Source organism: Glossina fuscipes, unplaced genomic scaffold (genome assembly GCF_014805625.2).
Source record: "Glossina fuscipes isolate IAEA_lab_2018 unplaced genomic scaffold, Yale_Gfus_2 1, whole genome shotgun sequence".
Taxonomy (NCBI): domain Eukaryota; kingdom Metazoa; phylum Arthropoda; class Insecta; order Diptera; family Glossinidae; genus Glossina; species Glossina fuscipes.
Genome location: NW_023998415.1, coordinates 19,912,385 through 19,932,765, shown reverse-complemented (window position 1 = coordinate 19,932,765; position 20,381 = coordinate 19,912,385). Strand labels below are relative to the sequence as shown.

The window sequence follows — 20,381 nt, the reverse complement described above, 5'->3', positions numbered from 1 at the left end:
ACCGATCGATCATTAGATACCCTACCCAACTTTGCCTAGCACCTTTATTTGCTAGTTTTGGTAATTATATATATATACACACACACACACACACACACACATACACATTGTATTCATCCAAAGACATACTCTTGCTGAAAGCCCGCATATCGGATTATGTTCGAAAGATTACATGGCATTACCCAAATTTAGCAAATTTAGTTTATTTCCCGCAAATTTTATTAGGGCTTGCTTTCCATGATAGCCCCTATATACATTACATTCTAAAAAAATAGACCTATGTGCTCCAACTTCCCTGCCGTTCATTTTTTTTCTAAATTGCTACTATGAGCCGACTGTGATCGTGAAATAGTTCATCTTTTTGTGAAGGAGTTACTATTCATGAGAAATTGTACATGAAGTGGTTTTTAAAAACTAGACTTATGTGCTTCATATTTGGCCGGTCCACTTAATTTTTATGTCAAATTACCATCACGAACAAAATTTTTATTATGAAATAATAACAATACGGTCTGTTTAATAAATAAATGGTTACATTTCCTGAGAATCCTTACGTGCGGTGGTATCCAGAAAATAAACGTCCGTGGTCTAAATTCGGTAATGTTAATATCTATGTCAATTTACAGTTATGAACCAATTTCTACCGTGAAATATTAAAAATTATACCTTTTTACTATATGTAGATTCAGTTTTCGTAGAAACGGTTTTATGAGAGGGGGCTAGACAAAACTTTTCATACCAATTTGGAATGTCGATATAGTATTACACAGTGGGTCGACAAGTTTTGAAAATTGCAACTTTTTTCCATATAACGATTCCTTAAAATAAGGCGTTATAAGGGATGTGATCGAAAAATTGAATCGATTCGAAATATTTTCAATAGCATTCGTTTCTAGGTCAAAACACATCAGTGTACCAAATTTCATCAGAATATCTAAAAAATTGCGAACTATAGATTGAACATAAAATTACATGGACAGACATCAGAAGGACAGAGGGACAGAGGGACAGAAAAATTTGAATCATTTTCTGAATCGATCGAGATAATAAAATGTGACTCTATCTTAAGCTCATCTGGATGTTATATACATCTGCACAAATTTAATAGACCCAGTAATTGATACAAATGGTCAATGAAGAAGTGTAAGACTTTCTAAAATTGGATGCGAGAAAACTTACCAACTGCCATCTATATAAATATGTTATCATTGTTAAAATAGTCGCAATCGTGATGTGACATTTTTACGGGTAATGTTGACACGCACTGAATGTAACGCATAGGCTTACAGGCAGCAGTTATGATAGCTGCAATTTGGATCCGTTGATATATATGCTGAAAGTAGAACCGTATCTTTTTAGGAAAATGAATTCAAAATTTAGTGGGATATGGAAAAATATTTAGAAAAAAAAAGTTCATTGATTTTGCTTATCATATTTACTCATTCCTCCAACTTTAACTGATTAAATTTTACGAATTATTAGCAACGATTTCTTTCGTTTTAAGCATTGTTAACCTAGTTTTCGATTTTTTTTTTTTTTTTTTTCCAATTTTGATTCTTTCCTTTGCATTGTAGAATGTGAAAAGTAATAAAATGCACAATTTTCTATAGGTTTGGCTTGAGTAAGATTATCTAACGACGTATAAGAAAGAATTATGAAAATAGCAACAGGAAGAATGGTTGTTCGTTTGTTTGTTTTCTTTTTTTTTTGTTTTTGGGAAACTGAGATTGTTTGCATTTTACCTCGAAAGTCCTCCAAAATCAAATGCAAATACAAGTGTGCAGGTATGCATGCCTGTATGTATGCGTAGATATGTGAATAAACATACTTATGTAAATAGAACAGTAGTAGTTGTTAAAATATAGTTTAAAAATTCCAACAATTGCATAGAATAACAGCAGCAACAACAACAACAACAGCAGCAACAGCAACAGCAATAATAATAATAATAACAACAATAACAATAACATAAATAATGTATATATACATACGTTGATATATAAATCTACAGTCATATGTATGTATGTATGTATATATATATGTGTATTTATGTATATACAAGTATTTATATAACTATTGAAAAGACTGATGTGCATATAAAAAAGAATTCATGCAAAACGTTTACGTAGGTCCGTCTGTCTGTCTGTCTGTTTGTCTGTCTCTCTGTCTTTTTATTTCTTTCTTTCTTTCTTTCGTTCTTCATCTCTTGATTTCTTCTTTTTTTCTATCTTTCTTTCTCTTTATCTATCTATCTGTCTGTCTGTCTGTCTGTCTATCTATCTATCTATCTATCTATATGTCTGTCTGTATGCCTGTTTATCAGGTTGTTTATTGTTTTCTTTTTTTTGTTTTTGCGGTGCATATATATATATACATATATATATATATTTTTCTTCTTTTTTTTTTGTATATGTTTGTATACATTTATTTGCACATGTGTAATTGCAAGTGTTTGTGTGCCGTATGCACGTTTACAATTTTTATAAACAACACAAGCTTTCTGTTACATTTAGTAAAGAAATCGACATTTGTGCTTTTGTTAGAGGCTTTGTGGCAACGGTAATATTTAGTAATAGAAGACTTTGAACCTCTTATACATACGCACACACAAATATGTATATATATATACATATATATGTACATAAATAAGTATATTTTTATATGTCTCACTGTGTAAGCGTGCAGCTTTATGTTTGTTTTTGTTTTATTTTTGTGTTTTTCTTTGTATTTTTTTTTTTTTTTTTTTACAGTCGCCTTTTTTTCTAATAGCTTTAGCTTTTTTTCTGTTTTTTGTTTTGTAGGTTGGCATTTTTTTTATATCAAGCATTTGTTTTGTTCGTTCATTCATTCAGTCACTGATTCATTCACTCATTCTTCATAATTCATATTCATTGTTTTTGATTCAGATTTGTTGTAACAAGTTATTTTATGTATTTGTTGTGTATGCATTGTTTTTGGTGTCTTTTCGTAAGCTGCTATTTTATACAATGCAATATGCAATGACAAATAGACAGAAAAGTAGACAGATAGACTAAAGAACAGACGGTTAGATAGTCGGAAAAATTTTACTCATATAGTTTTTCCTTTTTTTTTTTTCTTTTGCTTTCTTTTTTTGCGTTTTTCTTTTTTACTTCAGCTCAGCTTACAAAACAATAGCAGCAAATCGCTTATTTTAATAATGCTGTGATGCCAATGATAATAACAGCTCATCTATCTATCTATCTATCTATCTATCTATCTATCTATGTTTGACATAGTTAATGTTACATTGCATTGCTCCGCTTATAACTTACTGTCTGCCTTTGATTATAAGAAAAGAAGACAATCCAACAATTCAATCAGCAAATACATGCAAATTCGTATATGGTGGAGAAAAAAACAGAGCGGAATCGAACTGGTTGGTTAAGAAGTTGCCAATTATAAAGGAAAATTAAAAAAAAAAAAAAAAGGAAAATTAAAAAATATCGAGAGTCTTTGTACCGACCGCTAAGGAAAGATTATAAATTATATGAATTCGGAAAGTGACACAGATCCACTCCAAAGAACATCAGTCGTTATAAATAAAATAAGGAAATAATATTTGGCCGGGACCGAATCTTTTATACCCATCACCGTTATCCTATCTCTTCAAGTCTCTTTTACTTAATACCCAAACCGACGGGATTGTGGAGCAAAAATTATTCTACCATGTCTTGACGTCCGCGTCCGTTACTTAATTTAGAATTAAAACACTTCACTGATCGCATTCTAATTTCCAAGTCCTTCTATTTGATATCCATATCGACGGGATTGTTAAAAAAGAAAAAAATTAGCCCACTATGCCTAGTCTACGCTTTACTGTACGCATATGTCTTGAGCAATTTGTCCCATTTTCAATATCAAGGTGCGTGCAAGAGCTTCCAATATGTTTGACAAATCTGAAGCTGATAATTTCGTTTCTGGGACCATAGACAGAATGTTTACCGTAGAGAGACGGACGCACATGCTTAACTCGATTTAGATTTTAATGCTAATTACGAGAGATTTTATGGGGTCTCTCAAGTTTCCTTCTGGCTGTTGTAAACATTTTGAGAAAATAAATATACCACTCATCCTTCGACGATGGGTATAGAAATCATTTATATATTAAAGATAAAATATATGTATTGCGCATAACTTGAAATATAATAACTTTAACTGCACTTTCTTAAAGGCGATTATTTAATTGAAAACGATGTGTGTGTAACATAAGTTATAATAGAATCGGCCAAATTTTGTGAATCGCTAGTCATAATTTTTGTGTTGCTTGCCATGAAAAATCTTTTATCACTTCTAGTGTAAAGCAAACGTTCTTCGCCCCAAGTCGCAAATAAAAGAAATTATTCCAATAATGTCCGCCAAAATTTTCCGTTAAAGAATTTTTACGATCAATTCGTAGTTCATCTAATTTCCATATTATTGATTCACTTCCGACATTTTTAAATGCTTGGAAACTCTGCTGTTGTTCGTTAAATTCTCAAAATTTCAGTTGCTTATCAAGTATGGTATGAATTTTCATTTACAAGCCTTGCTCGTCTTTTTAAATTGTTAAAAGCACCTTCGATATATTAGAGTAAATGCACATTGCGCCCCGCAAACTTCCTTTAGTGTACGAGATATTTCCATAGTAGCTTGATGTAATCAAGCAACACTTCACTCTTTCATATCTTAATGAATACAAATTAGGCATTTTCCAAGTTTAAAGAATATATGTTGACGCTGCCTCCATGAACTGAATATAGGCGTAATAGCGAAGCCGTACTAACTTTGCCATGACATAACTGAGAAACAAACACGTCAAACGTACCTAATATATATATATATATATATATATATATACATCTATACGAAAATTGACATATTCATGTGATCGAAGTATAAAGCGAATTTGTATATAAAATGGAAAACATTTAGTTATTCTTTCTCTCAATTTCATCGCCTTCATAAAGCTGAAATAATATTCGTTGTTAACAGTTTGATCTGGTGGAAGACTCACCGTTTACTATATCGTTCGATTCATAATTATTTTCTAAATCGATGCAAATTCGTTTGTTCCGTTGCCCGTCGGCCCGGTGTTGAAAATTCATCGACTCGTATCAGTTCTAGGATCATTTCTCTTATTTGGAAAATATTTCGATGTGTAAAGAATTTTAACATTTTTTGGCAAAAGTTACTAATCGATAGTATTTCAGCATGCTAAATGAATGCAAAAAATTTGGATCGAATAGGCGAGTCTATTGAAAATCCGCCTATACGAAAAGTAAGCATTTGTATCAAGCTTCAAGACTCACTTTTTGATATCTTATAATGAAAATTGGTCCATAGTATTAATCTGTGAAAAAAAATGAACTGTAGCTAAATTAGGCATAATAGATTCATCTGTTGGATCCCACCAGGTTTACGAGTGCTCATTAAAAGTAAGCCATTATATGATAATACGATGTAATTTTTAGCAAAATATGAGAAAAATAGTTAAACGATAATCAAATCTTTGACTACAACATTATGTTTGCTAATTTCGGTCCGTGGCAGTTCAAGTTTCGGGCATCCGTCAATATGGGGTCTCCCATTGAATATATCCCTTTACATGCAGGCAGGGAATAGTTTTTGAGATTTTATAGGAAAAATAAATGAAAACCATGTAAGAACATTATAGCCGATCAAGGCCGGCTATTAATGCCCTACATCACTCCACATATATTCATTAAATTCTATTCAATTCATTTGTAGGAATACCAAATTTCATGAATATATCCAAAAATCTACGACTTGTAAGATGAACACGAGAATATATGCACAAACTTTAGACCTACAGTTGGATAGACAAGATTAGATCGACTCAGGTAATGATTCTAAATCGAATAAAAGATAGATGTTAAATACATTCGCAGACAACTAACAAATATAAGCAAACATAAACGAAGCTAAACCCGCACTGCAAATACTGTACGGTACTATTATATTAAGCAAAGTAAGTCAGGATATATGATGTGCGTCCGCCAATCTATAGAATTTTTTTTTTTGAAATTATTCTAAACCTTATTAAGTTTTCAAAAGGATAAGTGCATAGTGTGAATCACATAAAATCCTGATATGCTTTTGCTTTCGAAATTCGAATCCATTTGTAAACGGAATAAATTATTTATTGCATCACTTCAAAGCAATCTTTGTGCCCTCGGACCACTTTGCATTTCGGACCATTATTGAGATTGAGATTTTAAGATAATCTATAGAAAATAAGCATTAATTTTCAGCTTCTGCATCTCTATCATTAGCTGGCAGATGTTAATTTGTTTTTCGTTTTTTCTTTTTTAGGAAAATGTTTATTGGGGGCCTTAGTTGGCAAACAAGTCCAGGTGAGTTATTGTTATTTAGCACATCCTACGTAAATAAGTAAATAAATATTTACATATTTATATAACATTTATACATACATATATATATATATATATATAAATTTATATATATATATATAAAATTGTGAATTGAAAATCTTCAATATAATTTCTTTTAGCTCAATACATTTAACGATTCAAGTGCTAATTGTCTTATCGTTATATAGAACAAATAATACGTTACTACGTTTTTATATCATGCATTAACATTTTCAACTTAATATATACGATTTTTATCGTGGTCTGCCAAAAAAAAAAAAAAAAAAAAAAAAAAAAAAAAAAAAAGAGATCGCATACGATAACGAAGGTACATATTTCACTCTTGATTGATTTTGTTGCCCTGTCTGCAAATTAAATTTTAACGAATTTGCCACATTTGTATACGTCATCTCTGTTTATGCTTCTGTTTTCGGATGGATGAAAGATTTCACTGGTGCCTTTTCTGTGCATATTTTGTGTTTTATTTACGAATTTATTTATGTATTTATTATACGCTATATTATGCCATTGTTCGCCATTGTATGTCATTTACCTATTTGTTATGTCGCTCCGTACCGATGCATATATGTTGATATATGTGCAGTTAGTTTATGCGGTATGCATGATTTATTCCGTAATGAATAGTTTTGTGCAGGCACTGTTTTTTTTTTTTTTTTTCTTTTTTCTCAATTTTATTTAACAATTAAAACAACAACAATACTACCCAGGGAATTGATCAACGAGCACAAATGAAAGCAAAAGCAATTAAAAGAAAGAAAGAAAGAAATCAAACGAACGCTATAGAAATAATTTTTTACCCACTGTCATCCATTTGGTTCATCATTTGTTTTCTTTAGTTGATTTAATTTAATGTTCCTTTTTTTTAACGAATCGAAATCATAAAATCTACAAGTTGTCAAATAGTTTCTGTCGGTGCTATTGCTAAACTAACTAAACGAAGTGCGAAGTGTGCTTTCCATCAACATGGCATAAAACAAATTCGAAAAATGATTATACAAGCCTTGATTTAAATTTTGGATGTCACCTATTAATTGATTGATTGTGCATTTCATGCCAACGCTCTGACCTCTCCTAAGCATGCTCGGACAGAATTTGCGATTATCAACTCTTTTCGTTGCTTCTGTAATCAATTTTATTCTAATGGGTTCGACTATCTGTACAGGCATTATTTTTTCTAAACTCTTTGCTCATTGTACTCAACTCAAAAACGTTTCGTCAATCAACAGGGCAGTTTCAGAGGCTTCATAACGTTTACATATTCTTGATCAGCATTAAATTCTCCATTTATTTAAGCATATTGGTCTGCTCGTCTGTGTAACGTGTGTGAAGAGTATCCTCTTGATGGTAAACATGAAAATATCAGCTTCAAATTCGGTAGGAACATGCAATGTTATTGCACACAGGTTAGTATTGACAATCGCAATCGGGCGCAATCGGAACAAAGGGCACGGCTGCTCTACAACATATGGCAACTGAGAACACCTTTCGTTAAGGATGAAATTTATAAAACAAAGACAAAGTTTGCTCATAACTCATAAATGTAAGAAATTATTTTATTCACCAAAGTATGCGGCCACATTGTCTACACACTTTTGCCATTTGAGCGGCCGGTGGTTCAGTTCGATGGTATAAAAGTCTGGTGGACGAGAGTCTATAAATTCCTGGAAGGTCGGTTTTACTATAATATCGGGATTGAAAATCCTTCCTTTCCAAGAAGTTGTTCAAATTGCGAAAGAAGTAGTAGCCAGTAGGAGTACGGAGTACGGTGGTGAGTACGGAGGACGATGAACAAATACCAGCTCCAATTGCACGGTCACTTGCGCAGTGTGTCGTCTGGCGTTATCTTCCAATAAGATAGGAATCGATCTGTTGACTAAACTGGCTGTTTTTTTGTTTTGTTTGTTGTGTGTCTAGTTGGTTACAGTATATTTCTGCTATAATCGATAAGCCTGGTTTAATGAGATCGCAATGAACCATTTCTTGCGCTAGACCACCAAACACTCACCATTCGTTTGTTCTGATGCATACTACAGTTTGGAGAAGGTGCGTTTGATTAATTCATTGAATCCATTTCTCATCACAAGTGATGATTCGACGAGAAAACGACATCAAATAAGCTCTCAAACGCTTTTGTCTCTGTTTTTCGTTCAGTTCTTGGGTAACCCACTTATCTAGTTTTGTCACTTTTCCGATTTGAGCTAAATGAGTTAATATTGTTTGTTTGCTAACACCAAGCCTTGATGCTAGGTCACGCTAAACGGTGACCCTTAGTACGTCATTACAGGCCTTTGATTCAGGGCGACCGCGTGGATCGTTTGCAAGATCAAAATTACCGATGCGAAATTAGACAAAACCAATTTGATATTGTTTCGAACGATAAAAATTTTTATGTATACCTGTACCTGTATAAGAGTAGAAAAAATCTCTAGTGCCCATCCAGGATTATGGAGTATCAAAATTAAATTGTATTCGCTTTTTCCGAGATTTTTTTCAAGATAAAGATGACGGGTACAACATATCGGCCATTGCCCAATGCAATCTTTTTACTCTCTCATGTTGTTCTTTCGGTCATTTGCTTACGGTGTGAACGAATCTATTGGTGGATTGCGGTTAGATGATAATATTTTCTGGTAAAAGGTTTAGGAGACTTTCTTTTTTATAATAGCTGTACGGTAGTAGTAACTGAACAATCAGCAGATAGGTATAATAAAATATATGTACTATCGCACTCTCTTGCGACGTATGTTCAGTACGGAATAATGAGATGATTATATCTAGAAAATCCGATCGTGGAAATAATAATATAGTATGTGTATGTATGCAGGGCTTAGAACGATAGGCAAAAGAGATATGAGCATGATTCGATTGAATAAATGAATATCAAGCAAGAGAGAGCAACAGATTAAGTTTAGAAAGACAATTTGTTCAGTTTATTTTAATTTTTTTCTTTTTAAGTGTAATTCAAATGTTCCGTTACTTTAAAATTACAATGTAAGTATAAAATGTAAACGCACGTCTATCATAAGAGATCTCATATTGTAGCGAGTTTGGAAAATTCCCATATCCGATACAAATTTTTCACTTCAATTTCGAAGGGCGAAATACTCAGCCGTTTCTGTTGAGAAAGTTTGATAAAGTGTTATAAGCGAAGTGCTCGAAAAAGTGATCCGATCTGATCCGATCCGATCCGATTTATTTACAACAGCGTTGGATCCATGGTCCACAAAATGTTGATGCACCAAAATATTTCAAGTATTGCGATCTGTACATTGAGACGATCAGATGGACAGATGTGGTTAGATAAAAGATGGATCTGTCTCAAGACCACGGCATAAATGTTAAATGTTTTTTTTTTTTTCATTTTCAAATATTAAATGCGTCGAATGTTTGAATTATTTTTTTATTGAGATCACTTTTTATGTATTTTAAGCAAATTACTTACGGAGTTAGTCGTAGATAAGAAGAGATAAAAGCAAATTAGGTGTGTAAAGGCTTAGCTACATATTGTGAAATCTAAATCTTTCAGCTCTTAGAACACCTACGTGACACATCTTTGATAATATATATTCATTTGATTTTACATCTAACGATTTCTCTTTGCTTTATTGCATCAACAAAAAAAACATAGCATTGGAAGCGATTTACATCGAATTGCCGAGAGAAAGCAGTTGTTTAGCTTCAAAACTCATATTAGGAAATCATTTAATTTGTCGTAGTTTTGCAAAAATGCATCAGTCCGTAGGGACGATACTTGGAAAAAGAATTAAAAATCTGGCAACACTTAGGCGTCGACTTTGCTAGTTTATTGCAAGATATAAAGCGAACAAATTTTACATTCGCTAATAGCGTTAGTTTAGGAAAGATTTGCAGATGCTTGTCCGAATTATTTGCACGTTAAATATGTGTAGATCGATTTTCAAATCTAGTTAATCAAAATAATTTAAAGGCTTCGATTCATCGTGACCGTGTTTTAATTTTTTGACTTTCGCGAAAGGTTTTAATGGGAGATGACGTTGCCGTTCACGTTTAGTTCGTCAAAAGACAAGAAAATTATATTTGCCTGCGATCGAATCTTTTATGCACACCGCCTCAATCGACATTTCCATACTTCATCGTTGTATTGAATATAAGTAGAGATTTTTATCGTGGTTCTGTTGTAGGTTAAGCGCAATAGGCAAAAGCGATTATCTTTTCGAATTTATAGTGTATTGCAGGCGCGTCATTTTGTCGAATTGGCCCAGTTTCAGTATCGATCTGCATGTAACGATATCCAACGTTTTTGTTAAACTGAAAACGTTTTTGCGATCAAGAATTTAGATATTTAGCACAACAATCAACAGATAGATGGACAAACGGACTGACAAACATGACCAGAAAGATTCAGAATTTGATACTGATCAATAATATATATGCATGTGTATATGAGATCTATGAACCTTCCTACTGACTATATAGCAAATTTTTGGATCTATTCTTTTGCAAAAAGTTCAGTCCCTCTACGATAATTACGACTAGCAAACAGTGATCACAGCGATCGTAAATGCTCTATTAGTACAGGCGTAACAGCTATCCCGCGCCCATACATCTGTCGCACTACGGCCACATCCTATCCCTCTTGGTCACCGTCATCCCAAGTTATGACCAGGTTCACACAAGTGTAAACATCATCCCTTAATTTACTTGTCATGCAAATAAAAAAATTTAATTTCAAGCAACATTTTGATTGTGTCTATAGGTTTTCGGCTGTTCATCGATTAGCATGATTAGTTCCTGATAACAAGGTACTGGCTGTTAAGTACTTCTCCTATGAATTTGTTTCTCATTCCGATTGTTTTGGGGACTTTCTTGAAGTCGCATGTTGAGGAGAAGTAATATTTGAAATTTATTTTAACATTACACTGTCAAATAGTCGCAAAGATGTTCAATTCGTTGAAAATAGTATTCAATCCCCTTGCAGATTGTGTCCATACTTTCTCTATATCAAATTGGGACGCAAAGACGGTTAAATAAATTTGTTACTGCAAATTATGTCAGGACAAGAAAAAAAAAAAAAAAAATATATATAAGGCGAAGGTAACAAATTAAAATATATGTTTCATTTTATCGTTTTATCTATCGTCTGGCGTACTTGTCATGATTTATCTTAAAATTTTTAAAGAGAGCTCCGTTTATTAATTGACGGTTCAGTTATAAGTGGATGCGACAGGTATCGATAAGACAGATATGGCTAACAAATACCTAAATGTCATGTTAATTTCTTATCGAATACATAAAATGCTTGAAATTTATTTGATTCGATTTTTTGGTTTGTTTCTTTTTGAATATTTTCTTAAATTTAGCTTAGAGGATTTTCGTAAATCTAAAAAAAGCAAAACGAGCATAACTCGATTCTATTAATGAATTTTTGTGTTGAAAAAAAGAAAAACATTTATCTCCCAAAAATAAAATAAAGTGAAATGAAATAAAAAAATATCCGGTGCTACACTTGAAAAACAAAACATTTGCGTCCATTAGAATTGAACGTATAGAACCCTTACAATTACACATGTACACAGTTACGCACACTTGCACTTACACTTAAATACGCTTTCGCATATATATCGCAACACAGATACGCACACATAAGCGCGCGCGCACTTACACATACATTTATGAACGCATTCACAGGCGCTCACTAAGTAGCACCGGGAAGTGTATAGAAAAGCGTCAACACAAAACTGAAAAGCATAACACAACACAACGTACAACATAACAAAGATGGCATTTTTGGCACAGGTACAAAACAATTACAACGACCACTGCAAACAAAACTAATAGCAGCCCAAAACCGCAAATGTACAATAACCCAACAATAACATAATAATAATAATAATAATAATAATAACAACAACAACAACAACAATAATGCTAACAAAAAAAAAGAAAAAAAAAAGAAAAAAAAACAGAAGAAAAAAAAAACAATGACAACAACAAAACCAACAATAATAATAATAGTAGCAATAGCAAAAGACAACAAAATGTATTTTAATAGTACTCAATAGATTTGCCGACGGTTATTTGCTTAGTATGGGTATATATTTGTATATATATATATATGAATGCAGTCTATGTATGCAGTCTATATATGCATGTACGTATGATATGTATATGTGAATGTGTATACTCATGCATGCATTATAATAAATATAATGGGGCGGAGCCAAATTAGATGAGCAGGAATATACAGAGGCAAAAACAAACAAACAAACAAACAGACAAACAAACAAACATACAAAAAAGCAATGAAAAGTACAACAACAAGATTGAAAAAAACAAAAATTTATAGAAAGGAAAAGAAAAAAAATCTAAACAAGAACTAGCAGCAAATTTTTACAAAGCAATGGCTAGCATAACGGAATATTTTCTATACATATTGACATACACACACACACACACACACACACACACACACACACACATAGGGAGGCAGGCATGCACAAAACATTTGTGAAAATGTTCAAAGCAAACATACGCACGCATATATAAACACTTACGTATAAAACTAATATTATTTGCCATATGAAAGAGTTTTGTATACTCGTGCGGAAATAGGCTCGGAAATGACTGTTTTTCTCGTTTTGTTTTTCGTTTCTTGTAACGTTTTTTTTTTTTTTTTTCTCCCTTTTCTTTTATTTTTTTTTGTTTTTACCCCAAAAACTAAAAGAATCAACTAATAGACGAATAATAAACCCATTTTGATTAGCCGACAATGTTTAGATATATGTAAGTTGTTTCTGTGTCCGTAAGCTTGTCTGTGTTTGTCCATTTGTAGGTTTAAAGGCAAAAAAAACTTCTTTTATTCATGCATGATGTAAACGTATGCCAAACGTTTACATAGCTGGAATATTACTGCAGTGGGTGTACAAATTATGTGTTATTTCGAATATGTTCGCTTGTGTGTACGTGTGCTTTATCTGTCCAATTTTCTTTTTGCTTTCTTCCTTTTTTTTTTTTTTTTTTTTTTTTTTTTTTTGAAACCCCTTTTTTGCTGTTGTACAGTGCACTTCTTCTTTTACTCTATCTGGCTGAGTTTTTGCTTTTTGTTTTCTTTTTGAATACTTTCGATCATTGCATAATTGCGTTTGGCTCAAGAATGTATGGAAGTTTTCGGTTTTGTTTTTTTCTTAATTTTAATTTTTTGGCCATCAGTCAATATTGGTTATGGTGAACTGGAGGTATTAATAAAATAAATTAGATTTTTGCCGCAGAGTTCATATAACATTTACCTATACCCTGGCAAACGCACGCACTCATCCTCCATCCATACAACGCTCTACCTCTCGAGTATAATTTACTTAAAATGCTTTCATTTGATGATTAGTGTAATAAAAGAAGCAGCACCGATAACAAGTGCCGTTGATGTTAAGCTAAGTCAGTAAGAGGCAGCTAAACTCTCTTCAGAGTAAGTTCTGCTTGTTTATGCGATTAGCTTATTAAGGTTTGCTCTTGAGTTAAGTTGACTATAGTGCTTAATTTAAAAAAAAATTAATTCATATTAGAAAAGTTTTTCTATTGAATCGAGTGAATACAATTGAATATTATGAATACACTTCCGCAAATTCAGTTTGAAGCTGTGTTCGATCCACTTACAATATAGGTTCAAAATTGACGCAACTTTAGAAACATAATTTTGTGGCAAACGAAAACTGGAATTTTTTAAAAAAATGAACTTTAATTAATGGGAACTCATTACCTTGTTCGCATGCGAACTAACATTTTTGCACTTGTTAACTATTTCTGATCAATAATATTCTCAATAGCTTGTAGATTGCACTGTCAGACGTTTTGTTTCATTTTTTCTTTTTCTTTTTTTTGAAAGTTGCTTCAGTTGTTTTATTGCTTGCGGGATTAATATGTTTCTTGTTGGTCTTATAAACTGTACTAGAAGCATGCAACATCTCACGTAACAACTTTCACTTTGTTATCTAAACTTCAGTAATTTTAACGCTTTTAAGAAATGGTATTCTTAGCAATCAGACAAACTGATATAAAGCTTGGAAATCATTTTCTTAAACCACACCTAACCCGCACTTAGCCAGCACGGTGATGCGTTTGCGTCTCAGCGCATTTCTTAATAATGTGTTCACATTTTCAATCGAGAAATCAAGCTTGACATTCCGAGCCAGAAAGTCGGATTATCAAGTATTCAATATGAAGCTATTGGGTTATATTGATCTCCAAAATTTGATGCCTTGCTTTTCATTTCTTTAGATCGCCAAATTGTGACAGGTTTACGCGAAAGCATGAATAATTGATAATGGAAACCAGAGAAGGTATTTATTGTTAAAAAGTTTTTCTAAATTCCACTACATAATCTGCCTGAACGGACTGACAAGAACAGATTCTTTAGTGATTATTCATTGCATTCATCTCACGATGTTCTGCAAATTTTCCAATGCACTTGTTTGCTTACGGATAATAAATAACCTTTGCCACGTTCAAGTTGTCTAAAATTTTCAAAGAAGACGTAACTTGAGAGAAGCGTGAAATGTGATGAAAAAGTTGGACGCTCCAATAATTTGTAGTACAAAGCCTTCAATTTCTTCACCGTTTAGTTGCATTCAAAAAACAATTGACTCTTTCCTCATTAAGGCTAAGAGTTTTTTCTAAACGGTTTAAATATTTCGATTAATACTCGTCCATTGTTGTTGTGACTATTTTACATGTCTCGTTCTATGAACTTTTTAATTAGTTTAGGAATTGACGGATTTTTCGCAATTTTAATTGTATTCTGAAAAAGGCTACAGTTCTCGTTGAAAATATCTCCACAAATTATTTAATATCGTCAACTATCGATTATTTCGTCATCGTCTCTATCTACCATGTTTTTTAAATATATTTGAATTAAATTGTTTAGGCGTTCCCTTCATATGACGGGCAATTCGTATTTAACGCTCGAGTGAGAAAATTTGTAAATACCATCTGTTTACGGTATATAAAATTTTCACATATGCCATGAATGTTTTTTAAAACTCAAAACTCGAAATGCTTTATCTACTATCTGCAGACTTTTTGCATTAATTTGTGAAATTTAAAAGTACACCGATGTATGCACATTTTTTGTCAGCATTCATTCTGTTTCCAATATTGGACGTCAAACTTGAGATTATAGACTGTAAAGCGGTCTACGTTTTCAGCTAAACTTTCCGTGAAAACTTGTAAAAGAAAATGAAAATGATTAAGTCGCAGGAGACTTATCTTATTATTATTGCAGTGAAGCGAATAGTCGTTGCGCTACTCTGATTTTAAATGGTTCGTATTTTCTGTGTACCGTGAAAATGTTGTATAAACCTTTTTGATACACATTTATTTGGTTTGGTGTTAACACTCCGTCTATAGCGGACGTTAAAGTGCTGGACCATATTGAAACTGTTGAACGTAATAATACATAGCACTTAGGTGAGTTTCAATTAATGATAACATTAGACTAATGCACAGCTAGATCATTAGCCGAATAAATCGATAAATGCATGAATGGAATATATGTGATGTGCGATGTGAGTATCTTTACCTTCGAGGTGTGTATCTTCTATCTTCCCCGTTTTTCGCCTGAGTTTGGCGGTTGGGATGCCGCCCTCGTGTTCAAGCCTTTCGAAAAAACACCGGCTCATTTCCTTCGTCTCTCTATCTTTATCTTTATCTCTATATATCTATGATTCTATCTTTAGTTAATAGTATATCCTTCCAAAATTTTTGATGTTAGGTAGAAAAAATGTTGTAAATTTTTTGGCACTGAAGAGTTCTTAGAGTTCGTTGCAAATTGCTTCAATTGCTTCTACTTGTTCGGTGAAATTGCCTATCTATTTACATATATATGGATGCATATATATATAAGTACATATGAATACGTGTATCTTTAGATGACGATATATACATATTTATTATGATGTTATTTCTTCTTTGCCACGGTTAAATGCCAACGAAAATGTGAAGAGATATTTACTTTAATTTTTGATTCACTTTCATCTTCTGTTTTATGCTTATTCGTCTCCTCCTTCTCCTTCTCCTTATCCTTCTTCTTTTTTCTTTTCTTCTTTTCTGCTCTTTTTTCTGTTTCTGTATGCAATTGCCTCTGCTTGGGTTGCTGTTATTTTGCCGCTACAATTTCTTTATCAATTACAATTCAATTAAATTCGTTTCGCCTCGACTAGAATCGTTTCAGTTGATTTGAAATTAAAATCGAACAGACACTGAAATTGAAAATTTTTAAATGACAATATAAAGTGCATGCAAACAGCCACATATTATACTTATATACGCGCGCTCCTCTACACATATGTTTCTCTACTATATATATATATATATATATATATATAGCATTAATACAATGTGTCTTTGTTGCTTGTTATTAGTTTTCTTTTATTTATTTGTACTTTTCTGTTTTCTACGTCGCTATACATGTATATATATATACATATATATAGATAAATGCGCGACCAAACAAACCCTAAATAAATTCAATACATATTGAAGGCTATTGGCTCTTTTATTTCAAATATGCGGCATTTATGTCTGGCATTTATTTATATCATGCACGCATACATTGCAAACAGTCTGCCGTGTTAGTGTCTTTAGTTTGTTTTTGCTTTTCTTTGCCTTTCTTTCGTTGCAAATTTTATTTGTGGAAATTTTGCCGTTCATTACTAATGATAAGTGATCAAGTTAATTGCTGTATATTCGAAATAAATGCATATGTATATATGTATATAGTACATCGGCATATGAAAATTCATTCAAAGAATTTTTGTGTAAGCCAAAGTTCATATTGAGATAAAAAAAGTTATGCACTTTTATAAAGTAGAACTTCTCTACCGCTTTATGCGGTTGAGGTTAATCACACATTTTCATTCAATTCGCTGAACCCATTTTATTTTATGCGTATTATCGCCTCTTATCCTTCTAAACATTTCTGCAAATGTAAGGTATATTGACATTACCGTTCCATTTGAAACATTCAAAAATTAGTATTAGAGAACTGAAGTTTTACACTATGCGTCTTCACGATTAGGTTGACTTTGTTCATTGATCCGTCTATTTATTTGTCTTTTATTACTTGTATGCATACACTTTTAAAGCTAAACAAATTAAGTGAGAAAATTGAATCAACGTCATAACATAAATACGAATATGTTCGTCATGTGACCGGATACGTGAAATTCACTGAATGTAATTGTTTTCTTATTACAAACCGATTTCAGTTAGTCTGAAATTTTTATGTTCATCACCAGAGGATGAGATGTGTATTCATTTTGTCAAAATGTTTTTGACGATCAGAAAAAAATTTCAGAGACCCTGCCGAGTATATATATATATATATATTCTTGATTAGCATAAAATTCCGAAATCGATTTAAGCATGTACGTTTGTCCATCTCTCCGTCTGCGTATTATCCATTGTAAATATTCCTCTGCTCGTTATCGCCTTCAAGCTTGGCAGGAACATTGAAAATAGTCGCACACACGTTGGTATTGAAAATGGGCCAAATCGGTCGGAGAGCACACCTAGAAGCCCTCTGTTTTTTCAAAAGAAATAAAATGTCTTTTGGTTCATTACTTATAATCTAAAAAAAGATGACACTAGAAAAATTTGAACACACATTGTATGAGCAATGTTGTAATACCTGTATAAAAATATCATAGTGGATGACAATTTAATTTTCTTCCATTGCCTTTATAGTCCGTAGAAGCACGCTTCTAAAACCCTATAAAGTGTATAAATTCTTGACCAGTGTTCGGAATGCACCTAAACATGCCTGACTGCCCAACTGTATAGTGTCATCTTTAAATTTCCAAACGAATTTGAAAATGTGCCAAATCGACTAGAGGACACGCCTACACAATAAAAACTGTGAATACCTCTGCTTTCCGGGATTTTTGCTTCTTACTAACAAAACGCATTCCATATAAAAATTTGCATTTTTATTCTGAAAATAGAAAAAATCAGTCGCGGCCACCCAACTTTTTAGAGTACAAAAATGTAGTTCTTTTTCTTTCTTGAACTCTTTTTTTTTGATGATGATGGGAGTAAAAGATTCGGTCACAACCCAATATAATTTTCTTATTTGTTTGAGTTCACTTTAAACTAAGAGTTCTTGCATTAGTATAGATGAGTAGAGTATGAGTAGACTGCTGGCTGCAAAAGTAAAATTTTTATATTGGATATTTCGAAATTTTTTTGAAAATTTTCTTTCAAATTATTAAATAGCTAGCCTAAGGATCAGTTCGTTCATAATTTGTATCAAAATGCTTTTGATTTGTTTTTACTTATCTCTGGTTAGCGCTTAATGTAAATTTGTATAAGAAATTGTGAGAAAGTCTTTCCTAACTTATGGTTTATCTTCAAATAAACGAAAGAAATCAATTTGTCTTCAAGATGGTTCTTTTCGAATATTCTTATAGTTTATGACCCTCACATTGTCTATTCTATAAATATGTATATATATATATATATATATGTTTTTGGGAATTTTTGTAAAAATTAAAAATAAAATTTCGAAAATTGCAAAAGCCGTAGATAAAATATATACAGGCGCACAGACATCAATACTGATTGAATATTATTTTTAAAAAATTTTCACATTTTTTCGTTGTTGGTGAGAGCAACAAATGCCCGAAAAAATTGACAACGTAACGCAGTATATGTACTCGTTGCCCTGAACACACATCACAGGCAGGGCGAAAAAAAGCAAGTTGGAAAATTAAACAAAATATATAACTCTGTGAATAATAGAACATTCATGCACATGTACATGTAGATGGGTGGGTGATAATAAAAACTGCTTAAGTCATTTATGTGGGAAATATTTAAAAAGTTTTCAGTTAACAAACATAAGGCTATGAATTGTAATAATTATTGCATAAACTGAATTCACAACAATTTCCAAGTCATTCGCATAAATATCTATGAATAACGGAATACTAGACGGAAGATTGCAAAGTGAAATAAATGAAAAACGATTTTTTTTTTGTAATTCTTGACTTAATTCAGTTTTACATCGTAACCGGCATATATATTGTAAATATATGCATCGCAAATATCAATAGAAACTCAAGCTTATTTATAAGGGCATGTATGTATATATATATCACATAGTTTGCTCATCTATCAGTGCAGTCATCGCAAAGAATATGTTTAACTTTCCTATGTTTCGGAAAATCTTTTTTTTTTCGGGCTTTATTTTCAAGTATCTTCACGCGACACATGTACTGTAAGTGACGTAGGCAGACAGAGGTTGCTATTCTGCTGCTAACCTATTGAAGTATTTGCGGGCAATTGTTGAAATGATTATGACGTCAGAGACTTGTTGCTTTTCATTGAAATCTTAGATAATATTACATAGACGTGTTTTAACCTTTGCTTTAATAGTAGCTCAGGATAAACGATCGGTTTTAAGTAAATTTAAAGTTTAGTAATAGCATTATTTATAAGCTCATTTGACGGGGAAAATATCCTGCAATATACCACGTGAACCATGAAAATCAATTACTTGTAAAAGTTAAGAATTCGTTGGCTCAGGATGCATCTTAACGAAGCAACCTTTTTATTTACCGCATGCATCATGCATGCAAAAGTCATAAAAGTTTGAATTATGACCGCAATAGTTCATTTACTAAATATATTACATCACGTATAATTCCAATATTGTTATCATTGTCCTATATAGCAAAATTGACATTAAATAGGAATTTAAAATTTTCTAAAAAACAAAAAAAAAGAAATCTATTATATAAGTTGAGAAAACAAAAAACTTAATAATAAAACTTGTTTACGTTTGAAATAACGCCTGCATTGGTGCATGTAGGCAAAGATGGCAAAGACATTCGCAAATCCTTGCAGTCGTTGATGGGAACAATTTCAAATCTCTGTTAAGCAGTTGTGGAGGGGGGGGGGGGGGGGGGGGGAACTACGTCATTACACATTCTGTCATTA

General features: G+C 32.3%; 1 protein-coding gene and 1 long non-coding RNA gene across 7 annotated transcripts in view; one reads left to right on the top strand and one right to left on the bottom strand.

Moving 5' to 3' along the window:
- LOC119645193 (RNA-binding protein Musashi homolog Rbp6) overlaps positions 1-20,381 on the top strand; it is a 446,186-nt gene that overhangs the window by 19,027 nt on the left and 406,778 nt on the right. For all 6 annotated transcript variants that reach the window (XM_038045186.1, XM_038045184.1, XM_038045183.1 and 3 more), the window contains exon 2: positions 6,334-6,374. In XM_038045186.1, the coding sequence (XP_037901114.1) occupies positions 6,334-6,374 (41 nt within the window). The remainder of the gene's footprint in view (positions 1-6,333; positions 6,375-20,381) is intronic.
- Positions 13,569-16,613, bottom strand: LOC119645194. Its single transcript, XR_005248641.1, has 2 exons — positions 15,964-16,613; positions 13,569-13,920 (listed from the first exon to the last, which is right to left on the bottom strand). It is a non-coding gene; the product is annotated as an uncharacterized LOC119645194 (long non-coding RNA).